This window comes from Lissotriton vulgaris, unplaced genomic scaffold (assembly GCF_964263255.1).
Source record: "Lissotriton vulgaris unplaced genomic scaffold, aLisVul1.2 SCAFFOLD_846, whole genome shotgun sequence".
In the NCBI taxonomy this organism is placed as follows: domain Eukaryota; kingdom Metazoa; phylum Chordata; class Amphibia; order Caudata; family Salamandridae; genus Lissotriton; species Lissotriton vulgaris.
Window position 1 is genome coordinate 389,957 of NW_028254755.1, and position 26,655 is coordinate 416,611.

The 26,655-nt window shown below is 45.1% G+C and overlaps 1 protein-coding gene across 1 annotated transcript in view; it reads left to right on the plus strand.

Moving 5' to 3' along the window:
* The window catches only part of LOC147659421 (cytochrome P450 2G1-like), an 804,706-nt gene that overhangs the window by 350,603 nt on the left and 427,448 nt on the right, over positions 1 to 26,655 (plus strand). Inside the window, exon 5 of the mRNA XM_086951755.1 lies at positions 13,867 to 14,008. Within this exon, the coding sequence (XP_086807881.1) occupies positions 13,867 to 14,008 (142 nt within the window). The remainder of the gene's footprint in view (positions 1 to 13,866; positions 14,009 to 26,655) is intronic.

Below are 26,655 nucleotides of genomic sequence, written 5' to 3' on the forward strand. Positions count from 1 at the left end.
GGAGTGTAACCCCTTACCCTGACTAGAGGCAAGGGTCTCTAGTTGTCACAAGTACCTACCTATGCCAACTAGAGACCCCCAAATCTAACAAACAGCAACTGGCAAATCAAAATAAAAACCCTGTAGCCTAAGTGTGCGAAGCTGAAGATTCAAGAGTGATAGATTCTGACAAACATTTTGTTGATGAACAGCCAAGCACAAGTCAAGTAGAGTGGGACAGAAGAATACTGCTGTTGAGTCAAAAGAAGGTGAGGTCACCAATAAGCCAGAGGGAAGTGAAGCAGCTGTCAAGTCAGAAAGAGGAGAAACAGCTGATGAGATAGAAGCAGAATGAGAAGAAAAGGAAATTGCAGCTGAACCAGAAGAAGCTCATCACTGCCCTCACTCAAGACCCACCAAGAAACACTGCCGACACTGACACAGTCATCAGCAAACTCAAGCAATGGATCGACGACTGTGCCAACACTCTCGCCCTGATCAAAAAACCCTCAAACAGACGCACCGACCGAAAGGCCAACTGGTTCACCACTGACCTCCAGGAAACCAAGCAGACTTGTCGAAGACTCGAGAAAAAGTGGCACCATGAAAAGACACCAGAAAACCACGCAGCCCTAAAGAACGCCATCTGCAAGCATCACCAACTCATCCGAGCCACCAAAAGGACCTCCTTCAAGGAACGCATTGACAACAACACACACAACAGCAAAGAGCTCTTCAACATCATGAAGGAGCTCTCCAACCCTAGCTCCAGCTCCAACAATATCCTGCCATTGCAAGACCTATGTGACTCCCTAGCCACCTTCTTTCACTGTAAGATTGCAGACATCCATGACAGTCTCAATACCCAGACCCCTCTACAGCCGCCAGCACTGCATACCCACCTCTCACCAGCCTCACCAACCTCCTGCTCTCCTGGACCCACGTCAATGATAACAACACCATCAAGATCATGAACGCCATCCACTCCAGCTCACCAATGGACCCCTGCCCTCACCACATCTTCAACTAAGCAAACCGCGTCATCACTCCCCAACTTTGGAAGATCATCAACAGCTCCTTCGAGACTGCCACCTTCCCGGATAACTGGAAGCACGCCGAGATCAACGCCCTACTCAAGAAATCCACAGCGGACCCAAAGGACCTCAAGAACTTTCAGCCCATCTCCCTTCTTCTGTTCCTGGCGAAAGCCATCAAAAGATCTTCAACGGACAACTGACCCACTTCCTCGAGGACCCGTGCCAATCCGGTTTCCGCAGCAACCACAGCACCAAAACCGCCCTCATTGCTGCCACAGACGACATCAGGACCCTACTGGACAACGGCGAAACCGAGACCCTCATCCTCCAGGACCTCTCGGCCGCCTTCGACACCGTCTGCCACCACATCCTACGTACACACCTACACGACACATTGGTATGGGAGCTGGTATTTTGGGACAGTTTTCCCGAAAGTCTTTCGTGTAGACTGAAAAAGCAATAGTGTCAATGAAATAAACCAAGGACTAATACATAGTAAAAGAGCAAGTTTTTTAGAAATAGTAGGTGATATTTTTGGTTCACTGATGCCCTCAGTTGGAGTTGTTTTGAAATCGCATAAAATTAGTAAATTATCCACACTTGTTGACCATGTATCAACAGATACTGCTGTTGTTTTCTTGATGATTGATACCGAAATGATGGCAATCAGAGCAATGGTTTTACAAAAGTGAATTATAGATAAAATGGTGGCACTAGGTATGGTGAGTATTTATGATGGCTCTTAAAAAGCCATCAGAGGGGAGATTGATGGAGCAGGATTTCGCGAAAATGAAACCTGCTCAATTGAACTCCCCTATAATATGTACTAACAATAAGTAGTGTCTGAATGACTATTTTGCACAATTACACTACATGTGGGAAGCTTGCTTTGCAAATATGCACAAACTAATCAAAATTAATGTGTTTAATGACCGTAAATGTAATAATCTTGTGTTTAGAATAGATTAAAGTGTTTTGCATGGCAAGGCCGCATGTGTAACTCGTAAAATGCATGGTGTGGGGTGCTTTAAACTCACAAATAACACTGCTCCTGCTTAATCTATACTAGGTTGACACTTTAATAATGAATTAGTGCAGAATTGGGTGGTAAACAGTGAAAATTGTGTTATCGTTTCACTAATAAATGTCTATTTCCTATTCTTTTAGTTGAAAAAGTGTCCTCCCTAATCTTAAATTGACATGACTAGAGGGTGGGCGGATTTATGCACGAGCAAACAACCATGTGACCATGTAACTGACATGATGTACTGAGCTGCAAGAGCCAGACCTGGTGAAGGACAAGGACGCCTACTGACAGCCAACCCAGTGTCTGTGGGAACGGAACCAATAGTCACTGAAATTAATAAACTGTATAATAATTTTTGTAACATATGTACCTCATGAGAGAGAGGATGGGAAATTTATTTTTGAATAATAGTATAGTTGAAAGAAGGGTAACTTTATGATGGGGTGATGTCCCATCCAATAGCCCAACCAATCACTTACTTAGAAATTGTGAAATTTGCAACTGTTGTGGGACGGACATGTAGTTTTAAGGTATAAGAATAGGTGCTTTGGGGGTGTGGTCTGTGTGATGCCGACAGGAGAGAGATCGCGTAGGTTGAGTTTTCCGAGAGAGGGGTGCTACGCCGTTCGTCGGTTTGCTGAGAGACCTTGCTGTTTCTGTCTTGTCCCTGTCCTGATTTCCAGAGTCTTCGATCCTTGACTCCTATTTCAAGGGTCCTTCACTACTGCTTAGGCCTCGGTAGTGGTTTTCCCCTTTTACAGAATTAGTGAGTTAGTATTGAACATTGCAGAGCGATAATTGTCTTAATGATATATTTTTCTGTACCTTTGTCTCTTTCTCTATCCCTCCAAATTTGGTAGTTAATGTTGCTAGATTTATTTTGCATCTAATGTCTCTTCATCTATCCACTCTTTACAACGAACATTTGAGATGTTATTCAAATTATGGTTGTGATTAGTTTGTTACTCTTTCATAAGGGTTCCGGTTTTTGATCTTAATGACGTTTGTTTTGAGCATTTAAAATTACTAGATAACATTATTGAAATTTATTAAAGAGTCTGTGCTTTTTTAGTTAAATTATTTTATTGTTATTGTACTTAGAATTGTCGTTACCATCAACTCTTCAGCTAGTTGGTTCATCGACCAAGTAGATGAAAAGTCGATTACATGTGTTAAGCATAAAATATAGGATGTTCTGAAATGGGTTTTCCCATAAGGAAAGTTAGAGAAAGATACATACCTTGACCCCAGCGCATCAGGGATTTGGGTGAATGTGTATCGGCCAAAGTAGTGTGAATTTTGTGAATATTTATTACTGATCAGTCTATTGGGTTGCGCTGGATCAGTAGCAGTCAGACATTCAAAATTCACAGAGTATGCTTTCAGTTTAAACTTGACGCATCACTATTTACTGACTACTTGCAGTGTACATTTGCAGAGAGTTATATAGACTAGTGCAAAAGTAATACATCTTGAACATGTTTTAAAACTTAATTTTCTCTATCAGTTTCATTAGTGAGGCAGTGCTTGCAATGCAAGGCCTAACCCAAAATCAAACACTAACTCCTGTCATGCCACTTATGTGACTCTCAGCATCTTCCTAAAGACCTCAATAAGTGTGACATGACACATACAATAGCCTTTAAATACTAGTTTGCCTATGTTTCTCACTGCATACTCTTCAAATGTGTATAGTAGAAGCTGCATGGATCACTTTCTCCTCATTATACAGGGCAGCCAAGTAAGAAGCTGTGTGTTCAGGTGCATCTGTGACACATGTCTGCTGTCTAACTAACAGATCACTGCGTTTGCAAATGAATGCTGATGTAGCTGTGACAAAATTTGTACAGGGGTCTGATAGACTGTATAGTTTTTAAGTTAGGGTCAGGAGCTGCACCAAACGTGTCAGACTAAACATCGAAGTGCAGATATACCTGACACATGTGAACAGTCAGACATTCAAATTTGACACAGTACACTTTCACTTTAAAGCATACACCTCAATATGGATGATCTACTTGCAGTGTACCATTGCAGAGACTTATATGGACTAGGATAAAGGTTAGTACATCTAGTAACACGTTTTAAAGTTCACTTTTCTCTACTACTTTCATTAGAGAGGCAGAGGTCGCAATAACAGGCCTAATTCAAAATGAAAGGCCGACTCCTGTCATGCCACTCTTGTGAGTGAGAGCATCTTTCTAGGCACCTCAATGAGTGTCTCAGAGCCTTTTTAGTTACAAGATGACACATGTAAAGAAGCCTATAGGTGCTAGATTACCTCTGTTTCAAACCCCATTCTCTATACATGTGATTAGTAGAAGCTGCATGGATCACTTTCTGCTCATTTTACAGTGCAGCCGGGTGAAGCTGTTTTCTAGTGGTTCCGTGATTGGTGCCTAGCTAATTCTTCTGAGCTTCTGGGACTGAATGCTGAAGTAGCTTAGACAAGATTTGTGCAGGAATATAATAGGCTTTATAGTTTTTAAGTTCGGGTCATCAACTGCACCCTACGTCAGACTACACGTAGAAGTGCAGACATATCTTAGGCATGTTAGCAATGAGATATTCAAATTTCAAAAAGTATGCTTTCAGTTTAAAGTGCACTCCTCACTAAGTACGGCCTACTTGCAGAGTACCATTGCAGAGGCTTCTATAAAGTAGGAAAGAGGTTGATACATGTGGCAATATCTTTTGAACCTAACTTTTCTCTACCAGTGTCACTACAAAGTCCGAGCTCACAGTGTCGGCGTAAGAGTAAATAAAAGGCTATCTCCTGTCATGTCACTCTTGTAACTCTCAGCTAAGCCTGGGTGAAGTTCGCAGAGTTCTGCTCCGCAGAACTCCGCAAAGTGCAAAATAACTCCTCTGCGTTACGCGGAGCTCCGCAAGCTGCAGAGTGGGTTAGAAAAAATGTAGTTTGCAATAATTTTAGGGGCGTCCGCAATCTGAAATTATCGCAAACTGCACCATGCACACCAAAAGCAGGCGCAAGCGGATGCTGCTTTCTTTCTGCCACTTGAGTAGATATTCTAACAGAGCGGCAGCTTTCTCAATGCGAACAGACGATTTCTCAATGCGAGCTGTCGCAAGCATATGCAGAGACTTCCATTGAGAAATCCGACCGCCCGCATTGAGAAATCTCGTCTGGCGGTTGATTTCCCTTCCTAACGCTCACCAACTTAACCTTGACAAGCACAAATGAGGACAAATCGCGCCTGGAGGTGGATTTTCCTTGCTCGCCAACTTGATGTTGATGAGCGCGAGAAGAGAAAAAACTATGCTCCGCTCTATGGACCAGCTTTTCAGAACTCTGTGTAACTCGGAGTGCGGAAAACTCTGCATACTCTGCGAGCCAAGTGGAGTTCACCACCCAGACTTACTCTCAGAATGTTTCTAGAGACCTCAATAAGTGCCTCAGTGCCTTCTTTGGGCTAAGATGACAGACGTAAAGAAGCTTATAGGCAGTAGATTACTTCTGTTTCACACCACATGCCCTCTAAATGTGTGTAGTAGAAGATGCATGGATCACTTTCTGCTCATTATAGAAGGCATCTGGGTATAAACCTATGTGTTCAAATGCTTCTGTGACGTCTGCCAAGCAAACAGATCAGTGCGTTTGGGACTGAATGCTGACATAGCTGTGACAAAATGTGTGCAGGGGTAAGATATGCTGAATAGCTTTTAAGTTAGGGTCATCAGCTGCACCACACGTGTCAGACATACCTAACACATGGTAGCAGTCAGACATTCAAAATTGAGACAGTATGCTTTCAGTTTAAAGCACACACATCACTAGAAATCACAGACCTCACTGCCTATAGTGTACCTGCAGTATACCTTTGCAGAGACTTAAATGAACTAAGATACAGCTTAATATATGTGGCAAAATCTTTTAAACCTCACTTTTCTCTACAATATCATTAGAGAGGTAGAGCTAAAAAATGCCAGGCCTAACAGAAATTGAAAGACTGACTCCTGTTGTGCCACTCTTGCGTGTGTCAGCATCTTTCTGGAAACCTCAGTGAGTGTGTTAGTGCCTTTTATGGGGCAAGATGACACATGCAAAGAAGTTTATAAGTACTACACTACCTCTTTTTCAAACGGCATGCTCTCTAAATGTGTGTAGTAGAAGCTGCATGGACCACTTTCTGCTCATTATTCAGGGCAGCCGGGTATGAATCTGTGTGTTCAAGTGGTTCCATGATGCCTGCCTAGCTAAGTCATCTGTGTTTCTGGGACAGAATGCTGAAGTAACTCTGACATGATTTGTGCATACGTATTATAGACTTTATAGTTTTCAAGTTAGGGTCATCAGCTGCACCACACGTCAGACTCCATGCAGAAGTGTAGATATATCTGAGGCATGGTTGCGGTCAGACTTTCAAACTTGAAAGATTGCGCTTTCAGTTTAAAGCACACACCTCACTATTTACGGCTTTCATGCAGTGTACTTTTGCAAGACTTATATGGACTCGGATAGAGGTTAAACATCTGTCAACAATTTTTAAGCCGCACTTTTCTCGACCACTTTCATTAGAGAGGCAGAGCTTGTAATGCCAGACCTAATCTAAAATTAAAGACCGACTCCCATCATGCCCATCATGCCACTCTTCTGAGTGATACCATCTTCATGGAGACCTCGATGAGTGTCCTAGCCTTCTTAGGGACAAGATGACACATGTAAAGTATACTATAGGTACTCAACTACCTCTGTTTCACACCACATGCTCTCTTATTGTGTGAAGTAGAAACCGAGATGGTCACTTTCTTCTCATTATACAGGGCAGCCGGATATGAAGCTTTGTGTTCAAGTGCCTCTATGAGGTCTGCCTATCTAAGAGATGTGTGTTTCTGGGACTGAATGCTGATGTAGCTCTTTTGTATTCGATTTCTACATTCATGAGGAGTTTGGAACGTTTATTTTTAAGAAATGCGGAAAGTAAGAGTGAACGTGTGTTGTGAAATTTGCCTCTGGATAGCGCTTAAATGATACCTCATGAAAGATGGAGCGCAAAAATCAGCTGATCTGTTGGTTGGCACATCATGAGACTTGGTTTCTCATCCAATCCCATCTCACAGTATTTTAATGTATTACAAAACATGTGCAATATCTACACCTGCGTTTGCTTACACAAGCTGTTTACCAGCTCAGCATTCTAAAAAAATTGCAAGAGGCCTTTTGCTAAGGAAGAGCACATTTTAACACTGTGGGTTTAAAAGGTATATCATGTTTGAACCACTCATCAAATGTCCCAAAAGGCACTGATGTTCAAAAATACACCTTTTCGTCGGCTTAAAAAATGCAATGAACATTTTTTAGTTCTAGCGTTAGCCAAGACTTTTTTTTAACTAAAATTATAATCTACTCACTTGTAGGGGTATCCAGCCTGCTCTCATCAGTCACTGGTCTGTTGTTGTGTCATTTAGATTTTGATTCTGCCTACTACAGCATCCAGCATAGGGCGATCTGCTCATTCGAAAAGAGCACATCCACTCACTGAATATGTGCCTCTAGTTCAAGGGACTGCTATGGCAATGCATACATTTTCAGGCCAAATAAATATTTTGAGGTTCTTACAATTTCCCCATCAATACATATTACAAAAACCATGATAAAACACAACGAGCATTTACAAAGCCAAAAGGTTAATCACCAATTCAAGAGCTATTGGCCTTTTCAACGTGTGCTTCATCACCACTCTAACTATAAATCATTGACCTGTTTGTACCACTGCTTCTGTTGCAGGGTGCAATTCACACCCTTGTCCAGTCCACAGCACACTATACACACCAGAAGAAACAGGCTTTGGTGTACAGCACATTAGCAGTTCATACGAGTGCCTCTTCCATAACGCGCACAAAATCTGCAATGGTTTAGTCACTCTGTTCATGTGTGGATACATTCTGCAAATGGGTCGAGCATACATTTTGTGGCGCAGAACACTGCACACAACTAAAGGAACAGGCTTTGGTGTGGGGCACATTAGCAGAACTTTCACAATCCATCATCACTGTTGCTTACTGGACACAACAGTTCACTTTGGCAATCTTTGCAGCTAGCTGTTGTAGGCTCACCTACATAACTAGTACCAGATTCCATATCAACACGTTTGTTTGCTAACTCAAAGGCAGTTTTCAAGACAGCGGTCATAAATCCCCAAACAAACCTTGTGCTTTTTGTGCAGACATTTTTCAACAACAAACCACATAATTGGACTCAACAACACAATTACATAATACACCACATACATTCTATCCACACCACATATTGCATCATACCACAATATTGGCCGGGCACACCACATAATTAAGTTCCACTACAGAACACTGCACAACACAAAATACCATTCCACATACTTACACTGCATGATACACAATTCCAATCCACACAATTACAATACAATCAATACCACATAATTGCTATTCACGGAATTCCACAGAACACCATACCACATAATTCCACTACACAAACCCACTCCACACCACATAAAGCCACGCCACAAAATGCCACACCTAACCATTCCAACCCAACACACACTATTCCAATACACACCATGTATATCCACTCCACTCCATAACATATAGGTAAAACACAATTACAACACCAATATCTCTAACTCTCCTTTTGCTTTATTTTCTAAAGTATATGCTTTTGCCTTAGGGGGTCTCTATCAATTACACATCTTGCACTAAATCCTGTTGGGGGGTCACTTTGTAGGATTTATCTGTTACTTTGTCTAAACGTAATATATTTTATTATTTGGAAAAAATATAAAAGGTTTAAATGAACAGGGTACAAAGAACAACATTCAAAATCCACAGCTACAATCATTGTGTGAGGGGGTTAGTGCATTTTTAAACTTTGAAATATTTTCTATTGATACAAACAATTGGACAGTTACACATCACACAAATAAACTGAACACATTTCCATTACACACCACATAATTCAACAAGAAACAACATAACACAATTACATAAAACACCATAGATATACAATCCACACCACATAATTTAACATTGTGAATTTGTGGCAATTTTTTTTCTTCTTTAGTTTGACTTTTTTTGTGGGACTTGGTTTGAAGCTGAGCCCCAAGATGGCTGCCAAGACTTCCTGGTTGAAGTGTTGGCAGCCAATCAGAGCAGTGCATTTCCCTGCATAAGTTCTATTTATTCGCAAAGACTTCATGACCAGAGATATCACTATATTTTTAAACTTAAAACTACTGAACAGAAGAAGGCACTTCCTTGAACCAACCTCCCTGCCAAATTTGGTGTAAGTCCTTTCAGTGGTTCTGGTTGAGGAGGTGGCTTAAGGTTCATATGGGAATTAACATTACAAACTCAACTTTATTTCACACTCCGAATACTCAGTCCACACTGCACGGATCACCCCTAAACTTTCCTAATCTATAGTACCCACCATGACCCTTTTTTGGCAACATTTCATGCTGATTGGTCAAACGAAGCCACAGTTATAGCAAAGTCAAAAAATGCTTTTCCTATGGAAACTAGATCCTAACTATAACTACCTACTGGTGACCATCAGTAGTTTATATAGGTAGTTATTGATTGATTGATTGATGCTTTATTTCGATATGCACATATCATAAAAGCAGTACAAAAGATAAAAACAGCATGTCGAAAAAAGTAAGACTGTACATTTAGTAAAAAGATAAAACACATTAGGTCAGCATAAATTAGATAAAAAGAGAATTAAATTGATATGGACAGTCTTCTAATTCTAATCAACCAAGCCCATTTTAAAAACTTAGCGACAGCACAAACAATGGGAGGGGCTGTGTTAGTTAAGAGGATCCGGAGTGCAACGGAGTGCTGACGAGTACCCAGTTCTCTACAGATGGGACCGAGCCAACGTGATCTGGGGCGACCGTAGTCCGGGCATTCAAAAAGAAAATGTGGCACCGTCTCTGGCTTGTCTTGACAAAGAGCACAGTAGCCTGATGTAGACTGGGATTTATTCCACCTCGAGCAGAAGTCGGCCAAGGGTAGGGTTCCTAACCGGAATTTAATGTACAGGGACCTATCCATAGCCACTGATATAATGTCCATGTACGGCTCATACATGACATCGTCTTTTAACAGCAGAAAAGCTGCGGTGGTTTTGCAATGCTGCTGGCTTCTCAAGCGCTTCGTACAGACCCACTCCCAGAAAAGTTTTTTTAAGGTCTCCTTCGGAGGAGCGGAGTGGCTATGCCAGCATGAGTCCAGGCCTAGGTCCCCTAAAAGTTGTTTTATATCCTTCAGCCATTTGATGCTACGCCAACCGTCAGAATGCATCACCTCTGCCAGACCATTGGCATAGGATTTTAGCTCCGGGACCCTCCACAGACGTGCCCAAAGCAAAAGGGGTCGAAGCCGAGCCTGGTCCCTTATGGCTTTGCAGCCAGTGTCCATGAGCACTGGGATGGTCGGGCTACTCGATGGAATGGCAAGGAGATCCTTGATGAATTTATTTTCGGCCTTGCTCAGTGAGTCGACTTTACCCAAACCCCACAGTTCCGCTCCATAGAGTGACGCAGGGACCGCACGTGCTTTGTATATCTCAAGTAGAGGGGCAACACAATGTTTTGAAGAGTTGTTAAACTCCTTAAGAATGGCGCCACCCACCCTTTTGTGGGCCAATGTCATTTTGTCAATGTGGGCAGTCCAGCTCATCACATCGTTCAGTCTGATTCCCAGATAATCAAATTCTGCCACTCTTTCTAGGGGTATAGAGTTCAGGATGGGAGGGCGGCCAAGTTTGCGAGGTGGATGTATAACTAGGTACTTAGTCTTATCTACATTGATAACAAGGCCCTTAGTGGTACAAAAATCCTGAAAGCGGTTCAGCAGTGTCTGGAGACCTTGGGGGGTTTTAGAGATGAGGAGGGTGTCGTCGGCGAACAGCAGGGTTGGGATTTTTACACCTCCCAGAGTGGGAGCGTCTGCTGGTTCGTCCAATAGGTGATCTACCACCCCGTTAATGTAGAGGGAGAATAAGGTAGGGGCCAGAACGCAACCCTGCCTTACTCCCCTCTAGGTAGTTATAGTTAGAACCTAGTTTCCATAGGAAAAGCGGTGTTTGATTTGCTAATAACTCTGGCTTTGTTTGACAAATCTTCGCGAAATTCTAAAAAAAAAAGTCTATCCAAGTCAGCTCCTATCCTGAAAGTTTGGGGGTGTTTCAAAAAGCGGGGGCTGAGAAAAAAGTGGGATCCCAAAAGGCGTTTTTCGTGTGTTCATTTCCATAGGCAATTTTGAGACAGGCTATAGCCCGAACTACTGAACAGAATTACACCAAATTTGGCAAAAAGGTAGTGCTTGGTTCAGAAACGAACCTTTTTTTTTTAAAATGGTGTAAATCCGTTTAGTAGTTGCTGAGAAATTAAAAAAATGAAAGTTTTGATATCTATGGCCGCGGTGGATTTGCAAACCCTTCCGACCATGAGCTTTATTCTAATTGGCTGCCAACACTCCAAACCAGGAATTGTTGGCAGCAATCTTGTGACTCGGCAGAACCGAGTCACAAGAAATCCGAGAATTAAGCATGAAAAACAAGAAAAGGGGGCAGGGTAAAAACACCCTGACCCCCTAGACCTGCTCAGGGGTCCCACAAGGACCCCCAGGCCAATAAAAAGCATTTTTTCTTACAAATCGGCCTAATTTGGGCTGGGTGCACGAATCCAGACCAAAAGTAAAAAAACAAGTAAAAAAAAAAACAAGCGCGTGCTCCCGTGCTTCATTTTCAAAAAAACCCTAGGTGGGCCCGATCCCAGGGGCACTCATAAATTAAGTTGTGGGGCCCGCAGGGCCCCACTGCCCCAGGGACCACCACCTCCCCGGGGCTTTCTAAAGAAATGCGTGGGGGGTCCTAACCACCACACCGCGGCTCTGGGGACCACCACCTCCCGGAACATTTATCTAAATAAGTGGGGGCCTCATGCCCCCCCTGATCCCCAGGGACCGCCACCTCCCCGGGGCTAAAACAATTAGTGTGGGGGGGCTAAACCCCCCCACACTGCCCCGCTGACCACCACCTCCGCAGGGGAACATAATATTGAAATATGGGGGTCCGTAGAGGACCCCTGAGGACCACCACCTCCCTGGGGCTTTACACATGTTGGGAGGGGGGCTGCATCCCCCTGCCCTCCAGGAGCCCTTGATGGCCCTGTGGACCACCAGTGCCCCAGGGCTGGCTCCTGCAGTGTCCCAGGGTGCCCACCCCCAGGACACTGCTGGTTGCTATGGCAGAGCGGGAGCCGTGCAGCTTCTGCCCTGTCATAGCAAACTTGCTTTGGATTTTGGAAGCGAGAGCAGGTTTCCTGCTCTCACTTCCAAAATCCAAAGTAGATTGCTTTTCCACAAGGGGAGCTGCATGTTAGCAGCTCCCCGTGTGGGCAATGCCGTCTCCTGCAGGAGGCAGGGAGCCAGCAGGGACCGTGGGGGTATTGGGGCTCCCCCCATAGTCTCCAACGGAGTGGCCAGACCCTGGGGGATGTGGTCCCCGGGGCTTGAAGTGGCCCAGGAGGGGGCCACGCAGTCCCCCTCCCTCAATAAAAATAAATAAATAAAAGAGGCACTGCCCCAGGGGATGAGGTCCCCGGGGCCAATAGAAGCCTTAGGAGGGGGGCCACGTAGACCCCCTCCCTAAATATTATAATAAAAAAATATATATGTGTGGCCATGCCCCAGGGATGCGGACCCCGGGTCCGAAATTGGCCTCGGGAGGGGGGCTGCGCGGCCCCTTTCAGTTTTGTTTTTTATAAAAGTAAAAACAAAGAGCAGGCCCTGGGGATGGGGTTCCCAGGGCCCCAAATAATGTAAAACAAGGGGGGGGCACACAGCCCATCTTGTAAAATTAAAAATAAATTTAAAAAGCCAGCATTGTGGCTAGGCCCCGCCCCCTCCCTGCAGCACTCAGCAAATGATCCCCCTGGCGCGTTGTAAGTTGGGGAATTAATTCCCCTTGACTACTGAGGGTCCCTGGGGCCACCTAGCCCACCAGGTACCTCCAGTACACATCTCTGCAATGCAGTTCTGTGGCGCCACAGGTCTGCATTGTAGAAAGGTGTTCAGAGGCCATGCCCCTTTTTGCACCTCTCTGCAACACAGTGCTATGGCGCTTACTAGAAGTACCTGGTGGGCTAGTTGGCCCCCAAGGACCCTCAGGACTCAAGGGAATAAATCCCCCAATTTACAATGTGCCAGGGGGCATGTTTGCACAGTGATGCAGGGAGGGGGCGGGGCCTGACATAGCAAGTGTGCAAACGCACCCCCTTGCACATTGTAAATTGGGGGATTAAGTCCCGTTGAATACTGAGGGTCAATGGGGGCCAACTAGCCCACCTGGTACCTCTAGTATGCATCACAGGGCTGTGTTGCAGAGAGGTGGTCCGAGGCCACGTCCCTTTTTACACCTCTCTGCAATGCAGCCCTCTGGTGCTTACTGGAGGTACCTAGTGGACTAGTTGGCCCCCAGGGAGTCTCAGGACTCAAGGGGACTTAATCCCCCAATTTAAAACAGGCCATGGGGCATTATTGCCTTATTGCTTATAGGCTGCAAAGAACTGGCCTGACACCTACTTCTGTGATGACTTCTAGACTGTTGTATCTATACTGTGGTGGTGGAATCTAGGTGGAGAACTGGATGGTTGGTTTCAATAAATCAAGCAGTGTCCAACCGTTTCCAAAGGCTGCTTTTTTGAATGCATGCAATAAATGGGGCATTGAGTTAAACATGAGTTGGGAAAATTATAACATTTTGTTCTCTAAAATATGTAATTTGTAACTCTTCATACGTTTTCTCTCCTTTCTAAGGAAAAGCAGAATCCAGCAACAGAATTTAACATGATAAATCTATTGGCCAGTACCCTGCAGATATTCTTTGCGGGGGCTGAAACTGTTGCCTCTACCCTGACATATGGGTGCCTGATTCTTCTAAAATACCCAGAAGTGAGAGGTAATTTTATTGAGCTTTTGTATTGTTTCCTTTTACCAATCATGCTGGCTATATGTTGTAATTCATAGCAACTCTACCATACTTAATTTAGAACTCTGCCGGAGTAAACAACATATTTTCAGAAAACTGCAGTGAGGTTTGTATGAGTAAAGCATTGCACTTGTGTGCATGCCCAAAAATCTGTGAATTGAATTGTTGTTTTGACCGTTTACAGATATATGTTCGTCAGTTGAAAGTTGACAGTTGACAAGCATGCAGTACTGGAAGCCCTTATTTTTTTTATGGAAATTGTATTTTTGTGTGTTTCATAGATAGGCAACAAATGAGCAGCCCAAGTGATCCTTAACAGTTTTTACTCTTTGTTTATACTAGGACATAGAACATGAAATATACTCATGGCAAGGGTGGAGTCAGTATATATATATAGGACATGTTAGATTACATCTTGGTAAATGCACAAAACAGTGTGGGTTGTAAATAAACATTTGTGACATGCCAGGAATCAGTGTTTTACTGAGTTAAATATCGACTTTGTTTGGAAGTAGAGTAATTCCAAAACGGACTCATTCTTGGCAAAAGGCATGACATATTTTAGAGTCAAATGTTAAACAGTATTTTACTTATATATATATTTATTTATTTATTGCGATTTTGCACATAAATAATGTAGAGTTTTGCACATAACATTGTGAAGAAACTATGCAAAAGTATTTTTTCCATTGCGATTGAAAATGTTAATCATGTGACACACTTGTATTATGCACTGCCACTTTAAAAATGTTTACCAAATGCACAATATTTGTCGAGTGAACAAGCGGCGAAAGCCGCGAAAAGAGTCTCTGACCTTTTGGGGAATAAATAATTAAAGCACCGATACTGGGTCCGTGTCCTGTTTGCTGGCGGCAGCGCGTGAATGACTACGTGACGGCTGAACTGCCAGGATTGTTGGAGATATATATATATTTGCCACATGTTTTATCCTTTTGCTTGGAGACGCACTCAAATGGACAAGCAGGGCCCCATCAGTGATGACAAAGTCCTTTATTAAAGCAAACTGGCATTTCCTTTCCAAACTCTTTTAAAAGCCCTACGCGTTTCAGTGCTCCTGCACCTTGGTCACGGGCTAGCACAATTGTATTCAGCAGTTTCACGAAGGAGTCAAGTCACCTGATTTTATATTTCAATTACCCGCCCCTTCATGGGCTGGCTCCGGTGCAATGAATAGAAAGGCATACTGGGACTTGAAGTCTTCCCTCGTGTGCTTTCACCCTTCCATGGGTTCTGCCAGCAACAATTCCTTTCGTGCACATTTAGATTCCCTTCAGTGGGTTGTTTCAGAAGGAATTCCGGTTCCATTTAGTGCTGTAACTTGCCATTCCGCTATGCTGAGATTCCAGTATCTCGCAGCAGCCCCTCACAGTTCAAAGGTGGTGCCAACTCCCCGACCTAGGACTGGCCGGTAAATGTTTGCCACATGTTTTATCCTTTTGCTTGGAGACGCACTCAAATGGACAAGCAGGGCCCCATCAGTGATGACAAAGTCCTTTATTAAAGCAAACTGGCATTTCCTTTCCAAACTCTTTTAAAAGCCCTACGCGTTTCAGTGCTCCTGCACCTTGGTCACGGGCTACCACAATTGTATTCAGCAGTTTCACGAAGGAGTCAAGTCACCTGATTTTATATTTCAATTACCCGCCCCTTCATGGGCTGGCTCCGGTGCAATGAATAGAAAGCCATACTGGGACTTGAAGTCTTCCCTCGTGTGCTTTCACCCTTCCATGGGTTCTGCCAGCAACAATTCCTTTCGTGCACATTTAGATTCCCTTCAGTGGGTTGTTTCAGAAGGAATTCCGGTTCCATTTAGTGCTGTAACTTGCCATTCCGCTATGCTGAGATTCCAGTATCTCGCAGCAGCCCCTCACAGTTCAAAGGTGGTGCGAACTCCCCGACCTAGGACTGGCCGGTAAATGTTTGCCACATGTTTTATCCTTTTGCTTGGAGACGCACTCAAATGGACAAGCAGGGCCCCATCAGTGATGACAAAGTCCTTTATTAAAGCAAACTGGCATTTCCTTTCCAAACTCTTTTAAAAGCCCTACGCGTTTCAGTGCTCCTGCACCTTGGTCACGGGCTACCACAATTGTATTCAGCAGTTTCACGAAGGAGTCAAGTCACCTGATTTTATATTTCAATTACCCGCCCCTTCATGGGCTGGCTCCGGTGCAATGAATAGAAAGGCATACTGGGACTTGAAGTCTTCCCTCGTGTGCTTTCACCCTTCCATGGGTTCTGCCAGCAACAATTCCTTTCGTGCACATTTAGATTCCCTTCAGTGGGTTGTTTCAGAAGGAATTCCGGTTCCATTTAGTGCTGTAACTTGCCATTCCGCTATGCTGAGATTCCAGTATCTCGCAGCAGCCCCTCACAGTTCAAAGGTGGTGCGAACTCCCCGACCTAGGACTGGCCGGTAAATGTTTGCCACATGTTTTATCCTTTTGCTTGGAGACGCACTCAAATGGACAAGCAGGGCCCCATCAGTGATGACAAAGTCCTTTATTAAAGCAAACTGGCATTTCCTTTCCAAACTCTTTTAAAAGCCCTACGCGTTTCAGTGCTCCTGCACCTTGGTCACGGGCTAGCACAATTGTATTCAGCAGTTTCACGAAGGAGTCAAGTCACCTGATTTTATATTTCAATTACCCGCCCCTTCATGGGCTGGCTCCGGTGCAATGAATAGAAAGGCATACTGGGACTTGAAGTCTTCCCTCGTGTGCTTTCACCCTTCCATGGGTTCTGCCAGCAACAATTCCTTTCGTGCACATTTAGATTCCCTTCAGTGGGTTGTTTCAGAAGGAATTCCGGTTCCATTTAGTGCTGTAACTTGCCATTCCGCTATGCTGAGATTCCAGTATCTCGCAGCAGCCCCTCAAAGTTCAAAGGTGGTGCGAACTCCCCGACCTAGGACTGGCCGGTAAATGTTTGCCACATGTTTTATCCTTTTGCTTGGAGACGCACTCAAATGGACAAGCAGGGCCCCATCAGTGATGACAAAGTCCTTTATTAAAGCAAACTGGCATTTCCTTTCCAAACTCTTTTAAAAGCCCTACGCGTTTCAGTGCTCCTGCACCTTTGGACAAGCAGGGCCCCATCAGTGATGACAAAGTCCTTTATTAAAGCAAACTGGCATTTCCTTTCCAAACTCTTTTAAAAGCCCTACGCGTTTCAGTGCTCCTGCACCTTGGTCACGGGCTAGCACAATTGTATTCAGCAGTTTCACGAAGGAGTCAAGTCACCTGATTTTATATTTCAATTACCCGCCCCTTCATGGGCTGGCTCCGGTGCAATGAATAGAAAGGCATACTGGGACTTGAAGTCTTCCCTCGTGTGCTTTCACCCTTCCATGGGTTCTGCCAGCAACAATTCCTTTCGTGCACATTTAGATTCCCTTCAGTGGGTTGTTTCAGAAGGAATTCCGGTTCCATTTAGTGCTGTAACTTGCCATTCCGCTATGCTGAGATTCCAGTATCTCGCAGCAGCCCCTCACAGTTCAAAGGTGGTGCGAACTCCCCGACCTAGGACTGGCCGGTAAATGTTTGCCACATGTTTTATCCTTTTGCTTGGAGACGCACTCAAATGGACAAGCAGGGCCCCATCAGTGATGACAAAGTCCTTTATTAAAGCAAACTGGCATTTCCTTTCCAAACTCTTTTAAAAGCCCTACGCGTTTCAGTGCTCCTGCACCTTGGTCACGGGCTAGCACAATTGTATTCAGCAGTTTCACGAAGGAGTCAAGTCACCTGATTTTATATTTCAATTACCCGCCCCTTCATGGGCTGGCTCCGGTGCAATGAATAGAAAGGCATACTGGGACTTGAAGTCTTCCCTCGTGTGCTTTCACCCTTCCATGGGTTCTGCCAGCAACAATTCCTTTCGTGCACATTTAGATTCCCTTCAGTGGGTTGTTTCAGAAGGAATTCCGGTTCCATTTAGTGCTGTAACTTGCCATTCCGCTATGCTGAGATTCCAGTATCTCGCAGCAGCCCCTCACAGTTTAAAGGTGGTGCCAACTCCCCGACCTAGGACTGGCCGGTAAATGTTTGCCACATGTTTTATCCTTTTGCTTGGAGACGCACTCAAATGGACAAGCAGGGCCCCATCAGTGATGACAAAGTACTTTATTAAAGCAAACTGGCATTTCCTTTCCAAACTCTTTTAAAAGCCCTACGCGTTTCAGTGCTCCTGCACCTTGGTCACGGGCTAGCACAATTGTATTCAGCAGTTTCACGAAGGAGTCAAGTCACCTGATTTTATATTTCAATTACCCGCCCCTTCATGGGCTGGCTCCGGTGCAATGAATAGAAAGGCATACTGGGACTTGAAGTCTTCCCTCGTGTGCTTTCACCCTTCCATGGGTTCTGCCAGCAACAATTCCTTTCGTGCACATTTAGATTCCCTTCAGTGGGTTGTTTCAGAAGGAATTCCGGTTCCATTTAGTGCTGTAACTTGCCATTCAGCTATGCTGAGATTCCAGTATCTCGCAGCAGCCCCTCACAGTTCAAAGGTGGTGCGAACTCCCCGACCTAGGACTGGCCGGTAAATGTTTGCCACATGTTTTATCCTTTTGCTTGGAGACGCCCTCAAATGGACAAGCAGGGCCCCATCAGTGATGACAAAGTCCTTTATTAAAGCAAACTGGCATTTCCTTTCCAAACTCTTTTAAAAGCCCTACGCGTTTCAGTGCTCCTGCACCTTGGTCACGGGCTAGCACAATTGTATTCAGCAGTTTCACGAAGGAGTCAAGTCACCTGATTTTATATTTCAATTACCCGCCCCTTCATGGGCTGGCTCCGGTGCAATGAATAGAAAGGCATACTGGGACTTGAAGTCTTCCCTTGTGTGCTTTCACCCTTCCATGGGTTCTGCCAGCAACAATTCCTTTCGTGCACATTTAGATTCCCTTCAGTGGGTTGTTTCAGAAGGAATTCCGGTTCCATTTAGTGCTGTAACTTGCCATTCCGCTATGCTGAGATTCCAGTATCTCGCAGCAGCCCCTCACAGTTCAAAGGTGGTGCGAACTCCCCGACCTAGGACTGGCCGGTAAATGTTTGCCACATGTTTTATCCTTTTGCTTGGAGACGCACTCAAATGGACAAGCAGGGCCCCATCAGTGATGACAAAGTCCTTTATTAAAGCAAACTGGCATTTCCTTTCCAAACTCTTTTAAAAGCCCTACGCGTTTCAGTGCTCCTGCACCTTGGTCACGGGCTAGCACAATTGTATTCAGCAGTTTCACGAAGGAGTCAAGTCACCTGATTTTATATTTCAATTACCCGCCCCTTCATGGGCTGGCTCCGGTGCAATGAATAGAAAGGCATACTGGGACTTGAAGTCTTCCCTCGTGTGCTTTCACCCTTCCATGGGTTCTGCCAGCAACAATTCCTTTCGTGCACATTTAGATTCCCTTCAGTGGGTTGTTTCAGAAGGAATTCCGGTTCCATTTAGTGCTGTAACTTGCCATTCCGCTATGCTGAGATTCCAGTATCTCGCAGCAGCCCCTCAAAGTTCAAAGGTGGTGCGAACTCCCCGACCTAGGACTGGCCGGTAAATGTTTGCCACATGTTTTATCCTTTTGCTTGGAGACGCACTCAAATGGACAAGCAGGGCCCCATCAGTGATGACAAAGTCCTTTATTAAAGCAAACTGGCATTTCCTTTCCAAACTCTTTTAAAAGCCCTACGCGTTTCAGTGCTCCTGCACCTTGGTCACGGGCTAGCACAATTGTATTCAGCAGTTTCACGAAGGAGTCAAGTCACCTGATTTTATATTTCAATTACCCGCCCCTTCATGGGCTGGCTCCGGTGCAATGAATAGAAAGGCATACTGGGACTTGAAGTCTTCCCTCGTGTGCTTTCACCCTTCCATGGGTTCTGCCAGCAACAATTCCTTTCGTGCACATTTAGATTCCCTTCAGTGGGTTGTTTCAGAAGGAATTCCGGTTCCATTTAGTGCTGTAACTTGCCATTCCGCTATGCTGAGATTCCAGTATCTCGCAGCAGCCCCTCACAGTTCAAAGGTGGTGCGAACTCCCCGACCTAGGACTGGCCGGTAAATGTTTGCCACATGTTTTATCCTTTTGCTTGGAGACGCACTCAAATGGACAAGCAGGGCCCCATCAGTGATGACAAAGTCCTTTATTAAAGCAAACTGGCATTTCCTTTCCAAACTCTTTTAAAAGCCCTACGCGTTTCAGTGCTCCTGCACCTTGGTCACGGGCTAGCACAATTGTATTCAGCAGTTTCACGAAGGAGTCAAGTCACCTGATTTTATATTTCAATTACCCGCCCCTTCATGGGCTGGCTCCGGTGCAATGAATAGAAAGGCATACTGGGACTTGAAGTCTTCCCTTGTGTGCTTTCACCCTTCCATGGGTTCTGCCAGCAACAATTCCTTTCGTGCACATTTAGATTCCCTTCAGTGGGTTGTTTCAGAAGGAATTCCGGTTCCATTTAGTGCTGTAACTTGCCATTCCGCTATGCTGAGATTCCAGTATCTCGCAGCAGCCCCTCACAGTTCAAAGGTGGTGCCAACTCCCCGACCTAGGACTGGCCGGTAAATGTTTGCCACATGTTTTATCCTTTTGCTTGGAGACGCACTCAAATGGACAAGCAGGGCCCCATCAGTGATGACAAAGTCCTTTATTAAAGCAAACTGGCATTTCCTTTCCAAACTCTTTTAAAAGCCCTACGCGTTTCAGTGCTCCTGCACCTTGGTCACGGGCTAGCACAATTGTATTCAGCAGTTTCACGAAGGAGTCAAGTCACCTGATTTTATATTTCAATTACCCGCCCCTTCATGGGCTGGCTCCGATGCAATGAATAGAAAGGCATACTGGGACTTGAAGTCTTCCCTCGTGTGCTTTCACCCTTCCATGGGTTCTGCCAGCAACAATTCCTTTCGTGCACATTTAGATTCCCTTCAGTGGGTTGTTTCAGAAGGAATTCCGGTTCCATTTAGTGCTGTAACTTGCCATTCCGCTATGCTGAGATTCCAGTATCTCGCAGCAGCCCCTCAAAGTTCAAAGGTGGTGCGAACTCCCCGACCTAGGACTGGCCGGTAAATGTTTGCCACATGTTTTATCCTTTTGCTTGGAGACGCACTCAAATGGACAAGCAGGGCCCCATCAGTGATGACAAAGTCCTTTATTAAAGCAAACTGGCATTTCCTTTCCAAACTCTTTTAAAAGCCCTACGCGTTTCAGTGCTCCTGCACCTTGGTCACGGGCTAGCACAATTGTATTCAGCAGTTTCACGAAGGAGTCAAGTCACCTGATTTTATATTTCAATTACCCGCCCCTTCATGGGCTGGCTCCGGTGCAATGAATAGAAAGGCATACTGGGACTTGAAGTCTTCCCTCGTGTGCTTTCACCCTTCCATGGGTTCTGCCAGCAACAATTCCTTTCGTGCACATTTAGATTCCCTTCAGTGGGTTGTTTCAGAAGGAATTCCGGTTCCATTTAGTGCTGTAACTTGCCATTCCGCTATGCTGAGATTCCAGTATCTCGCAGCAGCCCCTCACAGTTCAAAGGTGGTGCGAACTCCCCGACCTAGGACTGGCCGGTAAATGTTTGCCACATGTTTTATCCTTTTGCTTGGAGACGCACTCAAATGGACAAGCAGGGCCCCATCAGTGATGACAAAGTCCTTTATTAAAGCAAACTGCAAACTGGCATTTCCTTTCCAAACTCTTTTAAAAGCCCTACGCGTTTCAGTGCTCCTGCACCTTGGTCACGGGCTAGCACAATTGTATTCAGCAGTTTCACGAAGGAGTCAAGTCACCTGATTTTATATTTCAATTACCCGCCCCTTCATGGGCGGGTAATTGAAATATGGAAGAACCTCTCGACAGGTAGTTACTTTGCCACAATTATTTATTTGCAGGGAACAGCGTTGGTCGAGCCTCACAGCCAACAGCATTATGAGTCCATATTTCCTGACGCGTTTCGTGGATAAACCACTTCTTCAGAGGTGCTGGACTTTTTGAAGCAAAGGCACAACAGTTTTTAAACACAGTAGTCCCGCCTCAGTGGGTGTAGCCACTCACGTGGCATGCTGGTCTTTGAAGTATCTCACATTCATAGCTTCCGTGTTCAGTTTTACTCCAGTGAGTTTGCATGCCTCCGCATTCCATTATGTATTATAAATCCCCAGTGGGTCGTGGTCAATGAGCCCCACATTCGCTGCCACTTAGTATCTGCAAAGAATCAGCGCCTGTCTCTTATGCAGCGGCGTCGTTTGGCGTCCCTGCAGAAGCACTGCAAGCAGCACCGGGGTTCCTCCTGCGGCTCAGGCGGGGCCGCTTAAACAAAAACCACACAAAGTGCCCGTTGTAGGAAGAACCTCTCGAACGGTAGTTACTTTGCCACAATTATTTATTTGCAGGTAACAGCGTTGGTCGAGCCTCACAGCCAACAGCATTATGAGTCCATATTTCCTGACGCGTTTTGTGGACGAACCACTTCTTCAGAGGTGCTGCACTTTTTGAAGCAAAGGCACAACAGTTTTTAAACACAGTAGTCCCGCCTCAGTGGGCGTAGCCACTCACGTGGCATGCTGGTCTTTGAAGTATCTCACATTCATAGCTTCCTTGTTCAGTTTTACTCCAGTGAGTTTACATGCTTCCGCATTCCATCATGTATTATAAATCCCCAGTGGGTCGTGGTCAATGAGCCCCACATTCGCTGCCACTTAGTATCTGCAAAGAATCAGCGCCTGTCCCCCCTTTTATCTCGGCCCCCACTCGTCGAATCCCCCCCAAACTTTCAGGGAAGGAGCGGAGCGGGCCATTTTCTTGGAGAAATTCGTGCAGATTCGTCCGCCGGCGCCAAAGTAATTCCCAATAAAATGTTGCGGATTTCCTATGGAAAACAGATCCTAACTATAACTACCTACTGGCGACCGCCAGTAGTTAATATACATATATATATATATATATATATATATATATATATATATATATATATTACCTACTGGCTATCGCCAGTAGGTATATATAGTTAGGATTAATTCCCTATGGGATTTCTGAAAATTCTATGTCTAATAACTTTGGCGTTTGTGGACGGAATCGGCTGAAATTTTCAGGAAAATGGCACATTTTGTTTCTGAGCAGCCCCTGAAAATTTGGTGGGGGTTCGTCAAGGGGGGGCTGACAAAAAAGGGGGGTCCCAAAACGCGTTTATTGCATTGAGTTTTCCATAGGGCGGTTGGACTCACTTTTAGCTCGAACGGCTGAATGGATTTGCACGAAACTTGGCAAAATTGTAGGGACTGTTAGCCCGATGTGCCTTTGCTAGGTCTCAATATATGTGCTTCAGTGGATTTTGAGAAATTAACGTTTAAATCAAGATATATATCTGTAACAGCGCTCCGGGCAGCGATCCGGTCCGCTTACTTTTCGCGTTTCGGAACTTTGCGCGCAGAAAGCTGATTGGCTCTCCGGTGTCTGTCAACATTCTAAACAGTCCGGAGCGGCCGCCATCTTGTCTCTCGGTAGGATCGAGAGAGAAGAAGAGGTGAAAAACGAAAGGGGAATTTAATGAAAGGGGGCAAGGTATCCCCCTCTTGACCCCCTAGGAATGTTGTTGGGGTTATTAAAGGGTCCCGTGGGGAAAATTAAAAAAAAAATGATTTTTCACGGTAGAAGCGCTTCCCGGGCCGCGAACTGGGCTGCAAACTGGTAGCGAAACGGGAATTCGCCATTTTGTGCTTCGTTAATTAAATTACTAGGTATAAGGGGGTGCGGGAGACGTATCCTAATCCCCTATATTTCCTGAGGGTGGCTGAGGAGGCTCATATATGTTGATACATCTCTTCCAGCGGCTGTGCGTGAGCTTTTTTTTTTTTTGCTGCGTGACAGTCCGGAGCGGCCGCCATCTTATCTCTCGGTAGGATCGAGAGAGAAGAAGAGGTGAAAAACGAATGGGGAATTTAATGAAAGGGGGCAAGGTATCCCCCTCTTGACCCCCTAGGATTGTTGTTGGGGTTATTAAAGGGTCCCGTGGGGAAAATAAAAAAAAAATTATTTTTCACGGTAGAAGCGTTTCCCGGGCCGCGAACTGGGCCGCAAACTGGTAGCGAAACGGGAATTCGCCATTTTGTGCTTCGTTTTAATTGTTTAGAGACAAAAATTATCGCCGCACATCGGCCACAATGCATGAATATCGTTGAAAAGTCAGCGATATTCATGCATTATCCAGCAAATGCTTTTAGCCGTGTTATCCACCTTCCATTGGATAACATGGCTAAAAACTGCTCTGTGCGTGTTTTTTTTTTTTTTTTTGCTGCGTGACGTTTGTTAACGTTCGATTCGATGGAAATCAGGAAGTGGTGACCACCATTTTGTCACTGCGAGTAAATATTTTGTTATAAATGAATCCTTATTGATAAACATTGTCTGCGCCATCTTGCGTTTTGTCCAATGCCACAATTTTGTCGTGCACGGCTGCCATTTTAGATGCCTTGACCAGGGCCACTCTCTGCACGCCGCCGATTCTCAGCATGGCTCCCCACCCTCGCACGCATCTCCCCCACGCAATGGTCACCCCCGCTCTCTCTCTCATGCATGGGCCATATACTTCCCCCCATCTGCGCTGCTCTTCTCTGAGAATCACACCCTGTGCCTGCCCGACACCTCCCTTTCACCCTATTCACTACCGCACCCTCTGACACTCCTCTTCCTCTGTGTCCGATTGTCCAGGCCGGACCTAGGCTATCACCTAGCCCTGCGAATGTAGTTTATGACCCCAGCTGTAGAGTATCCAGACATGCCAACCCTCCCGATTCAGGCGTGAGACTACTGATTTCAGTGCTAGTCTTTCGCTTCCCGATTCCTGCAAGGAAAAACCCGGGGGCATATTACCAACAACTAGCGGTAATTTTGTCTCTAACTTGTTTAGAGACAAAAATTATCACCGCACATCGGCGAATTTTATCGCACATAAACCTTGCTATTAGCAAGGTTTATCGCAAATGCGATAAAAAACGGCCGCAATGCATGAATATCGTTGAAAAGTCAGCGATATTCATGCATTATCCAGCAAATGCTATTAGCCATGTTATCCACTTCACATTGAACAAGCGCATGGTCTTTTAAAGATTTGTGAAGTACTCGGGGCGGCGGTGTGTGTGTGCCCTCTTTCAGGAGCGGGCGGGGGGGCACTGCCAGCAATTTGCAGGCCAGGCAGTGTTCAACACGTGCATCACCCTTTCTCTGCCTGCTATTGCGCTCCATGCTTCGGAAAGGTAAGAAAAAGAACGTGCATTTGAGTTTGAAATGTCCGATCTTGTAGCAGTACACTTGCAAAGCCCACACATGACAATAACCCGATTCAAGGCCCCATTCACCCGATTTTTAAAAAAAATATAGTACTCCAAGACAGTTACATTTTAAAACTTTATTAACATTTAAATATAACGAACGCAACAAAAACTGTAAATATATTTAACCATTTTTTGAAATTAACCAGAACTATAACGATAACAACAACAATAATATAACTTTTATGCCTAAATTACGCAAACATTTAGCTAATCTGCTAAAGGGGGGAGTCGCAATTTCTTTACAATAATCAATAATGAAAAATCCACATCAATAGGGTTGCCCGTTTTCTCGATGCAGCACTATAGTGCAATATACACAGCACCTGGGGTGTCAAGAGTGAACAGGTCTTTCTTTGTTCCTTAAGATGTTATCTCCGAGAATGCTGATGCATTGGTGTCTGTACACTTCTTTGTCAATTCTGTCAAGATGATAACTGCTTTATAAACAGACGATATCTTTGTTTAGTCATTAGTGTTAAGTGTGTCTGAAAGTACAGTGCCCTTCTGTTTTTTTTTCTTCAGGCTCTACAGAGTTTTGTGTGTTGTTCTTTTGAGCGACAATTATTCCAGAGGTTTCAGGTTCACTTGTTTTGTCCTGCAGTGAGTTAACAGCTTTAGAGAGTTCATGTTTATTTGCTATGTCCTGCTGTTCGTGAACTGCTTCAGAGACGTCAGCCTCATTTTTTATGTTTCAGTAGATCCTGGACCTGCCCGGCCGCGCCCAAAATGGCGCTGGTGTAAATGGGACTCGTAACTGCTTGTTCTGTACTGGTTGCCCAACCTTGATATCACGAGATACATATGCAGTTTTGAAGCACATGGCGGAGGCTTGTCTGCTGTAGTGGGGCGCCCCTTTATCGTTTCAGTCGCCATTCCGCCCGCTTTTGCTACACTGTGCCTTTTCCGCCATTCAGCTGTTTAGCGCCCGCTCTTACGGCTACAGCGTCTCGCTCACCATGTAGTTGAGTTGCTCCCACTCTTGCGGTGCAGCGATAGGCGGCTGCCACAGGACTCTTAAAATGGCGGCCGGCTCTTCGGATTTGGGCCTGGTCCAGTAAAATTGCCCTGGGACACCTTGGAACTCGGACGCTTGTCTGCCAGGGCTTGGGTTCCATTCTCGAAAGCGTCCCCTCAGCCTTGAAGATTGTACAAAAGTCTTGGGGGCCCTCGACTCCCGCGGCCTTCCGGTGGGGAGCGGCTGCCATGATTGCTTGCGGAATGGCCACGACGGAGCTACGAGATGGTGGTGCTCTCATGGTGACGGCAGCTTC